The sequence below is a fragment of the Crocodylus siamensis genome, chromosome 1, assembly GCF_052110815.1.
Source record: "Crocodylus siamensis isolate JL-2025a chromosome 1, ASM5211081v1, whole genome shotgun sequence".
Lineage (NCBI taxonomy): Eukaryota > Metazoa > Chordata > Crocodylia > Crocodylidae > Crocodylus > Crocodylus siamensis.
The window spans coordinates 340,880,465-340,895,577 of NC_143395.1; the positions used below are offsets into that span (position 1 = coordinate 340,880,465).

General features: G+C 41.5%; 1 protein-coding gene across 6 annotated transcripts in view; it reads right to left on the bottom strand.

Annotated features, from left to right (window-relative positions):
* Positions 1-2,455: 2,455 nt before the first annotated feature.
* LMO7 (LIM domain 7) overlaps positions 2,456-15,113 on the bottom strand; it is a 197,447-nt gene continuing 184,789 nt past the window's right edge. For 4 of the 6 annotated variants that reach the window (XM_090024170.1, XM_090024144.1, XM_090024153.1 and 1 more), the window contains 6 exons: positions 12,910-13,071; positions 11,404-11,626; positions 10,251-10,541; positions 8,097-8,205; positions 5,958-6,060; positions 2,456-3,291 (listed from right to left, as the gene is read on the bottom strand). In XM_090024170.1, coding sequence (XP_089880296.1) covers positions 3,269-3,291; positions 5,958-6,060; positions 8,097-8,205; positions 10,251-10,541; positions 11,404-11,626; positions 12,910-13,071 — 911 coding nt within the window. In that variant the 3' untranslated portion in view covers positions 2,456-3,268. The remainder of the gene's footprint in view (positions 3,292-5,957; positions 6,061-8,096; positions 8,206-10,250; positions 10,542-11,403; positions 11,627-12,909; positions 13,072-15,113) is intronic. The other 2 variants (XM_090024179.1, XM_090024136.1) reach the window with 2 other exon arrangements.

Consider the following 15,113-nt stretch of genomic DNA (forward strand, 5'->3'; position numbering starts at 1 on the left):
TAGCATACCACATGTTGGTTACGGTCCCTACTGTGACAGAGAGGAGGAAGGGATCTCTACTTTAGCAGTGAAAGGGTGAAGCCAGCAGACCCTGCTGTGCCTGCAAGTCTATGCAGAGTTCCAGCTGTGTGCTTCCCAATCAGCCAGTGATGACAAACACTTAAGAGAACATGTGAAGAGTGCTCCAAGGCAGTAGGAAAGGCTTGTAGAGAAAGGCTGCTAAGATCTAGATGGATCCTGGTTTTGCAGCTCAAACAAGGCCTTTTTTCAGGCAAGATTCCTGAATTGATTTAAAACAAACACAGGGCAAATGAAACATTTGTCCAGATTTGTCCCTTTTTGCCCAACACTCCCTTTCCTTTATCTTCCACATAAGTCAGCTAGCTCTGGGAAGAATGGTCTGGTGTTTTGAGCGGTGTCTGTTAGCTGGGTGTGCTGCAAGGATTGTATCTCAGGGCTTTTCTAGAACAGATTTCAAATTTTGAGGGTCACTAGCCTGACCTTGACTGCTCATGGTTACTTGCCAGAAGACAAAAACTGTTTTCTGTGTTAGATCAAGGCTCAATTTCCTGCGACTTTCTACAGTGGCTTCAAGACATGCAAATTTGGGCTGAAAACAATAAATTTCCATTCTTTAGTGCATCTGCCTGAGTTTGCATGTTTGTGCTTGTGTTGTGGGAGAAAATGCTTAACTATTTTCTACTGGTAAAATGTAATCCTGCCAAGTCTAGAATGAAACACTATGAAAGAAAAACTAATAACTAACTTGTCTGAAGTTCCCAAAGTGTCTGGACTGGAACACCAGTGCAGTAACAGTGGGTGTCTTTACATATGCTCTGGGGTGCGGGTGGAGCAATACTTTAATTAGAGTGATTCTCAGAGGCTGCTCATTTATTCAGCATCTTGTTTATCCAGCATCCCATGCTTCAAAATGGCAGCAGGGGCGCTTTAACTAAAACTGGTTTGACAAGCTTTAGTTAAAAGCACCCCTGCCACTATTATGAAGTATGGGGATGCTAAATACATGCAATGCTAAGACTGCTGGAGCATGCTAATTAGCATGCTCCAGCAGACTCAGTTAATCAAATCTGCTCCAATGCGTTTGAAGTAGAATGCCTTGGCTCAGGCATCAGGCACATGTATAAGCCCTCACAGCATGCTTATATTCTGATTGCCTCCTTCTGAGATGGTTGCTGCCCTACTACAACATGCTTACTTACCATTCAGCAAGATCCAGCTTTATTCAGAGTGGGTGCATTTTAACACATTCTCCTCACCTCCCTATTTTTTTGGATTATGCATACAAAATGTCTGAAGTCAAGACGAATTTGTCTACTGGCAAGGCTGAACAAGCAGCTTACCCACCTCAATGTGATCAGGCATTTTCTAAAGGAAACAGTTTAACAATACACAATATTTGTTAGGATTCATAGGCAATCCTGCAGGACAAAAAACAAAAATTTCAGAAAAAATATCAGCAAAGAAGGAATATTAAAAAGAAAGGACACCAAATAGGGGTGAAGAAGTGGAAGGAAAGACTCACTGCCTGACTTTGTGTTGATCTTATTTCCAGGCTAAGACAGAAAGTTTAGTATATCAAGTTAAGTGCCCATTTTGGAAGGTCTCACATGGAGAAATGCTACTACTATACCTTGAGAACAGGTTCTCACCCTACAAGATGAGTTCATTGGTTCACAGTGGTAGAGAGCAGTAAATCCCCCAGGTCACAGGAGCCCAGGAGAGGGGAAGGAAGGAAGGAAGAACTTGTTTTTCATCTGCCTTTCCTGCTGCTCCAGTTGTACATATATCCCTGGCTCTATGTAACTGTTTCTGTGATCCCCTTCCCCTCTCATCCAACCATAACATTTAGACTGATCCCCATCAAAGGAAGAAGCACTTTAAGTTATTTTGTTCAAGTTACTTTGACAAGGGTTTTGCTGTCCCCTTGCATCCAGCTTCCCTCTTTCCACTTTTAAGCTGCAATCCATAAGTGAGTCTAAACAGTTTTTGTCATAAAAATCCTCTTTTTTTTTTTTTTTTTACATCTACCAAGGACTGGTGGGGTACTAACTGAGAGCAAGATGATTCTGCAGGTCACCAGGCAAAGAGAGAAAAAGTTGAGAGCTATTACCCAAAACTGCATATTTCACCAGCATGCAGCAGCAGGTCAGGGATAGTTCCTGCATCTCACTAACAGAGCAACAGACCAATTAGGGGAAGTTTCCACATGTCTTGAATTAAACATTATGTTATTGTAATGGTAGTCATGTAACTTGTACTAAATATTGAAAAGAAAGAGCAAATAGGACCTGACAGGGAAGATCACTACCAAATTTACATTTGGAATGGGTAAATAGCAGAAAAGCAAGATATGAGACCTCATTCTCTATGAGTATGTACACCTATTTGTAGCAGTGTTTTAAACCTCAGACCAGAAATGTTTTACCAAAACAAATTCAAACAATCAGGTTTATTGTTCAGCAATTCATTCTGTGGACATGAATATTTTGCAAAAGGCAGGTAAGGCAAGGAAAAAGTCAATGTAGCATCAAAAAAAATATTTACAAATATACTGTAATTCAACAGAAAACTCCTCCACTTCCTGCATTAACTTGTTTAAGGGAAAGTGATGGTTTTATCTGTCAAAAGTGAAAAGGAGAAACCATTCCCTCAAATGGATTCCACTGTTTGTGTGTAGCACATTATGCCTTCACCACTGAGCAGACTATACTTGGTATCTTAGTTTCAAAAAGCAAATAAACAATTTTAGAAACCAGCATACAGAAAGCAAACACGTTGGTGTGCATTTTAATGCCGCTTCATATTACTCTAGAGAACTCACTTTGCAGCATGTCAAAAAATAAAGACAGCAATTGCAAATACATATTTATATTAATTATTCCTATAGTGCTCTATAGTTTTAAGAGCATAAAAACAGAAATACCCTCTTTATGTATCATATGAAATTCAGCTACTTAATTATTAGCCTCAGACATATTTTGAAGTTATTACTGATGCTTGTTCTTCTTTGTGCTTTTGAGAGGTTGAGCTCAAAGTAAATGCATTTTCCCCAAGATATTATCTTATTGTGATTACTTTCTCATAAATAAAAGTACAGGTATATGAAGGATATAGCCCATCTTCTATGAAATCTAGAAGGGCAAAAAAAGGTTACTCTTAAAAACACACAATATATATTTATAGATCTACATCAGCAGCAACCACCTCCTCCTCTATCTGTAGCAATGGCTTCATATCTATGTTCGCTTCACATGGAGGTTGGCTGTCCAGCTGTTAAGGAAGAGAAGAAACATAAAAGTTGTTAATTAAGAGCCTTGCTACTGCTCAAATGTTAATTACTATTAGTGCTAATGCAAGTTTGGAGCAGTTGCACCTTAAGGCTAAACACCTTCTCTGACTTGTACCTGCACAGCTGTGACTTGCTACTAGCGGGCTGATGAGCAGGGGCCCAAGTAGAAGCTAATGTCCCTTTGTTTTCTTAATGGGGTGATAAACACTTATCAATTCCGTGATGGGCTGCTGGTGGGTGGGGATGACCCCTCCCTACTCAAAGCAGCCTGGCCACACCACCTTCAGCTTAGCACTGGAAGGGAAGGGAGGGCTGCTCTAGCACTTCCCCTTACTTCTTCTAGCCTGAGCTACTGCAGGCATATGCCTACATTTTCTCAGTCCAGAGAGAATGTCTGTTCAGTTGGAAACTTGTTCAACCTAGGCAGGTTAGAGAGTAACCTGCAAAGACTGAATCAATTCAGGCTCAGGCTTTTTGAATGTCTGTCCCTAGCCAAAGAGATCCATCTTGAAAGCCTTCAGAGATCACATCTCCTGCAGTAACACACTATGAGAAGAGTCGTTTTTCCAGTATCTAGTTTCAAAATTGATTTGCACTTTACGGCTAAGTATACAGACTGTCAAAAAGCCTGAGGCTGAATTAATTCAATCTTCACAGGTTAATTTAGGCTGCACAGATTGAGCCAATTAGCAAGCAAACAGGCATTCACTTTCGATTCCAGAAATGCAGCCACATGCCTGCAGTGGCTCAGACCAGAAGCTGGGGGGCACTAGAGCACAGCTGTCTGGCACTTAACCAGCATGGGTTGTGTATTTGCTTCCTCTTCCTGCTGCCCTGAGGTCTCTGGGATTTACTGTCCAGACTCACAGCAGCAGGACTCTGCAAGGTTGCTCATCACTTCCTCTTTCTGCTTCCAGGTGCCTCTTGGATTTTTAGTCCACAGCTACAGCCAGCACTAAGCAAGCAAAACAGGGCACCTCTGTACTTGGGGGAAGATAAGTTTAACCCCTACCTCCCTGGCACCAGACTCCAACAGAGGTTTGCAGGGAAGTGTGCAGTGAGCCGGCCAGTAAGCCAGCCCTCACTACTTCAGCTAGGGAGCAGAGGGGCGGGGCCAGCCCTGCTTTATAGAGTAGACAGCAAAGCTCAGCCCATGGGTACAAAATGCTAGGATGCCAGGGGCCTCCAACTGAACTTGAAACAGGAAGGGGCCTGGGACAGGCATTTAATAAACTGGTTTGACCCAAATCAGTTAAACATTATACTATACTCAACCAGGTTTATCTTAAAACCAATTTCAGCCATTTTGAAACTGGTTTAAGTGCACTGAACTTCTATCCTTTTGCAGGTTTAAACCAGTTTCTGGTCACTTACACACAAACTTGTTTAACTTCTTCCCCTAGCCCTGTTGCGTAACAGATTTGAGCTGGTTTCTGATCACTTATATAGGTGTGTGAGCCATTTCTGTCCTTCGCTTATTGGGTTGAAAACAAAAATAAAGTAACCTGACTTTTCCTTTTTTTCCCTTTTTTGGTGGGGGCAGAGAGGGAATATAGAAAAAAGAGTAGTATTTTCTCTTCTCCCTGTTGGGCTTCCCCAGCCAGGAAAGACCTGGATCTAGGTCACAGGTTCTGGCAAGAGCACCATATTGCTTTCCTAACATCAGTGAACAAAATGAGCTCAAATAGAACAGCTACAGCATTTTGCCATGGGAGTATTTCATTCCTAAATGCTTGATTCAAAGGCAGAACTCACCTTAAAATTAAGGAACTGTCTAGTGCTTTCTGCAACAGCAGCGAGAAAAGTAATAGCTTATCAAGCTACCAAAAGCAACTTCATTGAAGTTAGAATGTTAAAGATACTAATGAAGAAAAAAGCATTACCATGTCCTTTAATTAAGACATACAAGTAAATCAATCCCCAACTGCACTCATACCTAAATGAATAACCAATCATGAGGCAATAATTCAAGTAATATTAGCATCTGAGAATAACTAATATCTGTGTTACCAGCATAGGATAAACCAATGACTTTTCCAGAATGTGACAGGAATGCACTAATAAAATTTCATATTAATTTTATAAACGGATGCAGGTCTGCAATGCAGCTGATCTGTTATCAAGACAAATCTATTCAGTTACTGGCAATAATCCTAAAATTCACCTCTCCTAAGCTTTCAAAGACTGAAGTACATTCACTTCATCTCCCTGCTTACACCCATTTCCTTAACAAGATGCTGGTGGCTATACTAGCACAAGAGTTAAGTGTAATGGGGACAAGAGACCACAAAAAAAGAAATGAAAAAAACCCATCATAAATGAATTTGCTAGTATACTAAGTTTGCACTAAACCGGTCATGTCAAACTTGGATCTGAATGGTGGGGCATCTCACAGGCCAAATCTGGAGGCAGCAGGGTGAGCAGTGACAGTGGGGGTTAACACAGATTTCACTCATCCCCTACCACCAACACATATCCCTGAAGGGACTCCATACCTAGGATTTTGGCAGTGGGTCACCCCCCACCCTCCACCCACACTTGCCCCAAAATTTCATGCCCCTTTTGACTGGTAAAAGTGGAGACACTTGTTGAGCCCCACAGCAAGTACCCCCAGAAAGCAGTACTCACACTTATTCTATTTCCTTACTTTTAAATCTGATATAGCAGTCATTGCAGAAGAGCTCATTGTTTCGGATTCTGACTTCAGCTCCTGAGCCTGATCCTCCAAGGTTGCATTTACAAGCCACACACTGTAAGAAACAGCAAGAATTAGCTCCTCTTTACAAACGCTGGGAAACAAAGTTCAGAAGCAGCTCACATTACAAGCCAGCAAAGCCCAGACCACAGACCCAGGATCCGCAAGAGCAAACATACAAAGATTAGTTGATTAAAATGCAGCCAGCCAGATTAGGCTTATCATTTAAGGTGATGACTTGCCAACTCATAGCAGCGATGTACATTCTAAACATGTAAAAAGCAGACGTGATTTAGAGATTAGGTCACAAAATCTTGTTTTAAGCTTCAGTTTCTCTGAAAACAAAAAAATGGCACAACATGAAAGCACTTGTTCTTGAAATGGCGATGAGCAATTTTGGCATAGAACATTCAGGTCTGCCACTTGCAGACTCCATGCTGCCTTATCTGCTTTTCATTCTGCTAGCTTGTTCCCACAACCCCATAATTTTCAAAGGCAGCAAGCACTAATGCACAATTATTCTAAGTGGTGTATGGATACATTTAAAAAATAGAAGGTACTTGGAGCTCCAGTCCACTTCAATTGCCAAGAACAAAGTCCTCCATAACATTTCTTTATCCAAGTATTAAAATGTTTCAGCCTATTCACTGAACAGAATATTGCTACAGAAGGGCAACTAAACACCACCTCTCCAAGAAGGCATACAGAAACTTCAAAGTTTCTAGGACTGCTTCCCAACTCCCATTTGCCTACTGGATTCACAAAGCAGAACAGTAATCCCCAAGGATCTCAAGCTTTCTAGCCCAAGTGAAAAATGCTACAGTATGTAGGCGTCAGGCTCCTCTACAGGGCCTTATAAAATACATTTGAAACAACCCTTATTAAGTAATAAGTCCAATTCTGCAGCACTCTCTTTAATGTCTCAATCTTAACAGTTTCTCTTTGGGCAGGGTCATGCCTCTAAACTTGCCTGTGCTGGCATATGAGAAGAGGTAAAAAGAGCCCTCTAATTCCCCTAAGCAGAGTTCACTTCTTATAAGGAACAGAAGGACTACAGCATCTTTCCCTTTCCAAATAGGCAGGAACTGATGAAGCCTCAGCTAAGTTCCCTGCAACATGCCAGTTAGCACAGTGGATCCAGACCAGAGCCAGTGAGCTAGTGTGTGTGCACGAAGGGGGTCAGGTAGAGGTGTAGGGAGTGTGGATGGACACTCTGGGCACTTACACACAGGGAGCCTGCTCCAATGTGCTGGAAACCCAGTGTGTCAGAGCAGACTTGATTAATCAAGTCTGCTGGAGCACAAATTGACACACTCTGGCATGACATCATGTGCGTGAGTGGTGCAACGCGCCTCAATGCTGAGAAAGTGGCGGTGGTGTGCTTTGAATTAAAACACGTTCAATGTGCTTTAGTTCAAAGCACACCATCGCTATTTTCTCAGTGAGGATGCATGCTGCACCGCTGAAGCACATGACATGTAGGAGCTTTTAATTAGCATGGCTCGCTAATTAAAAGCACCCAGTGCCACATCAGAAGCATGTGTAAAAACATCTACACAATCTGCAACAGCAGTGGAGCTGGCACAGACTACTTTTGCCCAAGCTTGGAGAGAACCAGGAACCAATGGTATGGGTGTCACCCCGATGTGCTCCTAGAGCAATGCAACTGTGCATTATTGTCCTTAACTCAGGGATCTTAGGAAAGTCAAAAACTGACCTCAATTGACTGAGATTCATAAGAAGGACTAGTGGTTTTAAGTGGCTTAGTTCTTGACTATACAACTTGAGACATCTTTCAGAAGGCAGAGGGTTCAGTTCTTTCACAACAGGTTTTCTTTAGAAGTAAGAACTGAAAGGTAGATCCGAGAGTTTTAATGCTTCTCTAATATTGCTCTAAAATTTAGAAATATTGCAAATTAGAGCAATATTAAAATAAGCATTTAACATTTGCAGATAGGACTGCTGCATGGATACATACACGTAGCACACCTGCATAAGGAAAGCATGTAGCATGTGATCAGCAGAGGCCCTGCAACCAAGCGTGCTCCACATTAGCTCCTGTTTCTTCACAGTGTTACTGCTACCTCTCACCTTAAAACAATGTAAATGATAACAAAGACCAAGAGATTCGATGATCATGGCGGCTCCTTTGCCCAAAACGTTATTACAGTATGAACATATTTTCTTCCCACTGATTGACCTGGATACAGAACAAGAATGTGGCTGAGATCCTCAAAACCAACTTGAAAAGGTTTTTAAAAGAATTTAGCAAAGGCAATCAAAGGTTTGAGGCGGTGAGAAAAATCACTGAAAAAGAGCACTTGTAAAGAGAAAAGTTAGGTTATCTGGAACTAATATCCAACTTAGTTTGTTAAAATAAATTTGCAAACTAGGAAAAAAAAATAGTAAACATGTACAGACGAAACAAATGAAAATTAGAATTTCTGTCACTTCTTTCACATCACTCACAAGACCAAATGCCACTTAGAGGGAAATCTAAAAGAAGGACATTGCTGAGTTTGATAAGTACTACACAGTTTCAGCACTGCTGCCTTATTAGTGATCTCTGGGAAAGTATTATAAAGTCAGCATTTGAGTATATACCCTTGCCAAGTCTCTTCATCTGCACCTTGTTTGATAACAGAAAGCTGGTTCTGGAATTTAAACCCTTTGGAAAATGTGCCATCTGGAGGTCAGTTTCAATGGATCAACCAGGATGTTAGCAAATCAGAAACTGAAAGCAAGAACAAGATAAGCTACCATTTTAAGGGGAAAAATTATCTTATACTATATTTAAAAAAATTAGGTAACCAAGCTTTAAAAAAGAAAGGGGGTGGGGTGGCTGATACATTTATCAAAATGTTCCAGAGTGCTAGACTTAGGAAAGGTAAAGGAATGTTTTCTAAAGTCTTTGTTAGACCTAGTACAAGCAATCACATTTAGATGATTTCCCAGAGTTATCCACAAATTTGTTTAAAAAAAATGACTTGCATAGAACCATCATCTGTTTCATCTCCTATGCCACATCTGAAATTCATTTTGACTTCAAAATAAACTGTAATTCCTTCTTTCCCTTCTGGATTAAAAGTAATGGTCTACACTAACTGTCCAAGGCCAGTAGTAATGAAATTTCCTGAGCGTTCCTTAAAAAGATACTGACCACATGCCAAAAGACGTGAACAATAAAACATAGGGCTTGCACTTTTATTTACTGCATTGCACAGCATATCAGCTGATGCACTGTATACACTGACCCCATTTTCTGATCCAAAAAGTTAGGAATTTCATAGATACAGTGTATAAGTCAGCTTTTTGGATCAGAAATACGAGGTCGACTTATACCAGTCCCTGCACACCCTCACTACAGATCAGGCACCCAGGAAGTGGAAAGGTGCCACAGCACTGCTCGCAGGGGACAGATGTAGGCTCAGTGCTTGACTGGCATGGCTCCAACCTCTGTGAGTAGCACTGCCTGGGCTGTGCCAACTGAGCACTAAACCCGGTGCTGCTCACAGGGGATGGGGTTGCGCCAGCAAGAACTGAGCCTGGCACCACTTACAGGGGACAGGGCCAGGCTTGACACTCAGCTGGCATGGCCCCATCCCTTGTGAATGGTGCTGCCTTGGCTGTGCCAGCTGAGCGCTGAACCCAGCACCATTCGCAGGGGATGGTGATACAGTGTACAAGTCAAGGCTGAATTTTAAAGCGTTAAAAGTTGGGCTTCAAAACTTGACTTATACACCATGAAATATGGTATTTATTTTTTAAATACTAGATTCTTAAAAAAACCCAATAAATGCTAGCAGTACTATCTGGAAAGCATAAAGATACTTTTAGTAATCATTATGGTAGCCAACAAGTAACAGAATTAAGTGACTAAAAGTTCATCAGTCTGGCTTTTCTTTTCTTTTTTTTTAAAACCAGTATAAAGCAGGAGCAACAAAACTATGATAATTATGGAACTGATAATGCTTGGTTCTGCTTGGTGCTTGCCTGAAAGTTGAGGCACTTGGCAAACATGAATTAAACTTTCCAACACCCCTACCGGGTAGAGGCCAGTACAATATAATTATATCCACTCGACAGACATTCAGAACTGGGTTAAGAAATTAAGTAGCTCATTTAACATCAATCAGCAAAGTCCACAGCAGCCCTGGAACACCCCCCCCCAGTGCACCTACTATATCAATGTCCACAGGGTAAGACAGACTTCTGTTCATTAGACTGAGAGGGGCAACTACTTACTTATTCCGTGTCTGAGACCCCGATTGGGAAGCAGAGGTAGGAGACTGAGCACGAGGAACAGGAGATGGTGCTGATGGGAGAGTGTGGGTCAAAGATGTTGTTCTGACAGAGCTGGTTGATGAAGATGCTACACTGGAGGAGGGAGTGTGTGTGTAGGCCCGATTTGAAGCAGACCCTGCTGAAGGAGCAGGGCGAGTATAATCTTGACTAGATGAGACAGACTGATTCATCCATGAATGATGCCTCCATGAGCTTGTTCTTGAAGAATCAAGATTGTCTAGAGATTCACCTCTGAAACAGATAATTGTTCAGTTCTAATACTCCGATGTTATTGCGCAGAATCAATTTCCTGATGTAAAGGTTCATTTTGTAGCATAATATGCTTGTTGATAACCCAAGAAATATTTGTATTAGGCTCATTAGTTACAAGTAGCAAGCTACATAATTTTTCTGTCTTGTACTGACCTCTGGAAAAAGTGAACTAAAAAAGGTGGTGCAAAAGGCAAAGATAATGGTAGAATAACTTTTGCCACAGCCTTATCAGAGTGAACTAAATAAGAATCCTTTGATTAGTAACAGACATCACATAGTGGCTTTGTTTGTAGTTTTCTCTAAGGGATACCAGTTTAAAAATAGATCTACCCACTACTAGATAACAATGTTATCCAGAAACCAGCTGTTGGCACAGAAGCTGTGAGCCCTCATGACTGATATCTATTGTCTCCCAAGTGCAAACCAATGCTGAGGTGTTATTTAAGCAATAAATATTAGAAAATGAGTTTCATGCAAGATGCCAATGTGGCAGAACTTAAAAAAAACAGTGTACGAGCTTTATTTCACAATTTTTGCTATTAATGTTTTTAATAGTATAGACAAATAATGGAGCATGTTAATGATTAACTTTTACTATGGCTACATCAAATGAAAAGTAAGCAATTAGGGAAGTATTTTAGTTTCCTAAACAATAGCTCTGCACAGTACTTGTAAACATGTGGTCTCAGATAGGATACCATAATACAAGCAAATGTCATCCTTCTGTTAAGACTCAAATTGGCTTAAAAGCTTCTCATCTTTGAAAACAACAATACCCAAAAGGCCCCCAAGCTAACTATTTATCAAGAGCCAAAGTTCAAATTTTCAATGCTGATCTTACCTCCTCATCAAAGTGCTGTGTACAGTAATGGGTTCCTTATATACACTGGAACTGCGCTGCCTAATCCAGCTGTTGTCTGTATGCAGTGACGTTCTCTTTCTCATTTCCTGAAGGATTTGTTGTCTCTCTGCCTCTGCTTGGGACATGGCAGGTTCTTTCTGAGACCCTTTCTGTGAATCAGATACATTCCGAGATTTTTCCAAGTATTTGTTGTTCGTACCTGCTTTGAATAAGACACAAAAATTTGAGGAAAAAATTGCAACCGACAAAACTGGTGTCCCAATGTGCTGCATGTTCACAGTCACATTTTTAAAATTTGACTGAGGTGCTAGAGGCATAAGTCTTTCACGTTTGTATTGACCGTCATAAAAGCAGTCTAGTCTAGGGGAGGATGGAAAAGCAGTGGGGAAAAGCCCCTAGCCCATTCCTCAGACTGGGGACCCTGCTTCTGACTCCAGGGGCTCCCGAGTGAAGAACAGGCGGGGGGTGGTGCTGCTCCCTCTACTCAGCTCTCTGAGACCAGGAATAGGACAAAGGAGCAGCTAGGCAAAGCCCCTGACCACTTCTCATTCTGGAGACTCCTCAGTGAGAAGTAGGTAGGGGTCTCGTGGCACCACTCCCTCTGCTTGGCTCCTGGAGTGTGAAGAGCCAAGGGGGAAGCATAATATTAATTTGCTGCTTTCACACACAGAATTTTCACATTAAAAGAAGAAAAAAAAAATCACATAATAAATCATGATAATTTAAACATAACAGTTAATGTGATGTGACATAAGCAAACACTATATACATTCCACAGAATAGAGCTGTATTATTTTCAAGAACAGGGGAAAGCCAGAGGATCCTTTTCTCTAACATCCTAAACTACCCATGCTCAATTAGAGGCTTTGGTCCAATAATATGAACCAAAGCCTGACAAAATATGCATTTGCACAATGGAGCCCTTTCTCTTTTTGCAGAATTTATATTTTCTTCATTCTCTTTACAAGAATTATTTCCTTGCTCAGGATATACACAAACTTATTGTGTTTCAGATAGGACTCTTAATTTTGCTTTTGTAAATGCACTGCCTTCAAAAATGTCCCTTAAATGAGACACATTTTCTTTGATATCCTGCTACTATAGTGTCTATCCCAATACCTTGATACTATGGTAAAAGGAGACCTCAAATTTTTGGTGTAAAGAATCCTCTGGTCTTTACCTGATATACCTAAACAATAGGGGGAAAGGACCACATTCCTTAAATTAACAGAATTACTCATGATTAAAAGTCAATCTTAAATTAACAGTAGCTAGTACTTAATCAAATAGTCATAACACATATAGTCCTGCATTAAATTTGCTTCACTTTCATTTTCTCTGCCTTTAAATGCTGCTATATCTATAGATTAAAAAAAAATAATCAGTAGAGATTTTAAAATATTTTGGGAGTTATTTTCTCATTAGCTTTAATGATTGAAACATGATTTGAGAACATGATACAGTCATTATGAGCTGCACTCCCACCTTGCTCTGGCTTATTATACTTCATCTGATAAAGCATTTGCCGTCTTGGAACCTTCTGTTCAGGTTCTTTCGTCTCTTGCTGCATCTTCACACTTTGTTTTTGGTTGAGCTCATCCTGTAGCAACCCTCGGGCGATACCACCCAATGGTTTCTTATATTGACCTACATTCATGTTTGCATACATAAACCCATTTATTATTCAGACAAATGATGTTAAAACAGTTTCTAGATGCAGAAATAGTATCTTCCATCATTGGTATCTTTCATCAAAACAGGTTTTAGTAAGTCAAGTCACCCACATTCACTTTCTATTTTTGCTTGAAACAGATTAGAAAATATCCAAAATTCAAATCCGAAAGAGAATGTTATGAAATGTAATTCTTCCTAACTGCTTAAAAAAAACAAAGCCATTGTTATAAAACTATGCAGTCATCTCCAGTTATCTCCACATTCACGAATTAAAAGTTGCAAATTCAGCTATGTTAAAAATACCTTCCCTTAAGTCTTCTTATTACCAATTCAAACATACTAATGGATCCTGTACCAGGGGTGCTCAACCCCACAACCCATAGTCCCATGTTATCTGGCCCATGGGCCTGACTTGCCACAGGTCTGGAAGACTTGGCTGCAGAAGAATGGTGCCGCACCCCTGCTGCACTTCCTGCTGTACCACTCCAGGACCACCAAATTTCTGGACCTCAAGGGGAACTCTGGGCTTTGTATGCTGAACTGGGAGTCCAATCCCAGGGCAGAAGGCTGGGTGGGGGCCTGGGACCCTGAGGCCCAATCTTAGCACACAGGGGTGGGAGGGGGTAGTGCCAGGCTCTAGGGTCCACTCCTGGTGTTTAAGGCAGAGACGTCAGTTCTAGGCCTCAAAGCCTAATCCTGATACATAGGGCTTATCCAGGCTGCAGACAAACCCTGTTCTACTCATCTGCCCCACAGGCCCAAAAGGTTGAGCACCACTGCCCTATACTATTTTCCATAGATAAACCTACAGTTTCTATCAATCTACTGTGCAAAACCCATTTAAAAAGTCTAGCCATATCCTCAAACTACTTTTTTGGGCTGACAAACTATTTAAAAAAAATAATCACAATTAATTCCTAGATTAAAAAAAAAATAGTTGCAATTAATTGAAATTTTAATCACACAGTTGAACAATAGTCAGCACGCTCCTACCCAACAGCTTGGAACCTGTGCACCCTGCAGCTCCTCCCTGCCACCACCAACAGTGCGCAGCCCCAGCTCTGACCCTGGCCCACCCAATGCCCGCTCCAGACTCTCCCCGACCACAGTGGAGCAGCCAGAACCCATGTGAATAGCTCCAACCCAGACCTGCTACATGCCTGCTCCAGATTTGCCTGTCCACGTTGAGCAGTGGCACCAGCCAGGCATAAGCTGCTGCTCAGCACGGAGGAAAAAGCAGCCTCTCCCACTCACCACTGCCAGGCCCTTCTTGCTGCAGCTGCCCAGAGCTCACACTCGGGCTACACTGTGTCTCCTCTGCACTGCTGCCCTGCTGGGCAGCCCAGAGGCAGTGATGATGGCAGCAGAGAGGAGTTACAGGGCAGCCCAGGCACAGGCACTGGGCAGCTGCAGCAAGAAAGGCCTGGCAGCAGTGAGGCAGAAGGGGCTCTTTTCCCCCGTGCCAAGTAGAAGCTTGTGCCTGGCTGTTGCCACTGCCCAGTGTGGGTCTGGGAGCCTGGAGCAGGCAAGGGGTGGGCTGGGGTTGGGGCCATGCACATGGGTTCTGGATGGTCTGGAGTTGGTCCACTCCACTGGTCAAAATGATGTGCCTGATTAATGCGATTAAAAAAAATGAACTCATTAATTTGTTTTTTGAGTTAATCATGTAATTAACTGTGATTACCTGACAGCCCTACTAATTTTTAGTAAAGCATTTATTCCTTATGATGATGATCATGACAGCAGTCCATACTACTGCCTGAAAAGGAATCTTGCTGGTATGAAAGTTTTTAAAGACCAAAAGGGAGTGCTCCATAACAAAAACTACAGATTTCTCCCAATGATTCTTGCAGCAAGCCTAGTACTTTACTGCTGAAAGTAGAAAATATATATATATTTTTAAAGCATCCAAACTGGATCTAAAGACTGAGTCTTGGGTGATCTGCCATACCCCTCAGATAGTTATTTGAGCTGCTTATTTCCTTGACTTTTAAAATTCTGATGAAGTATGATAT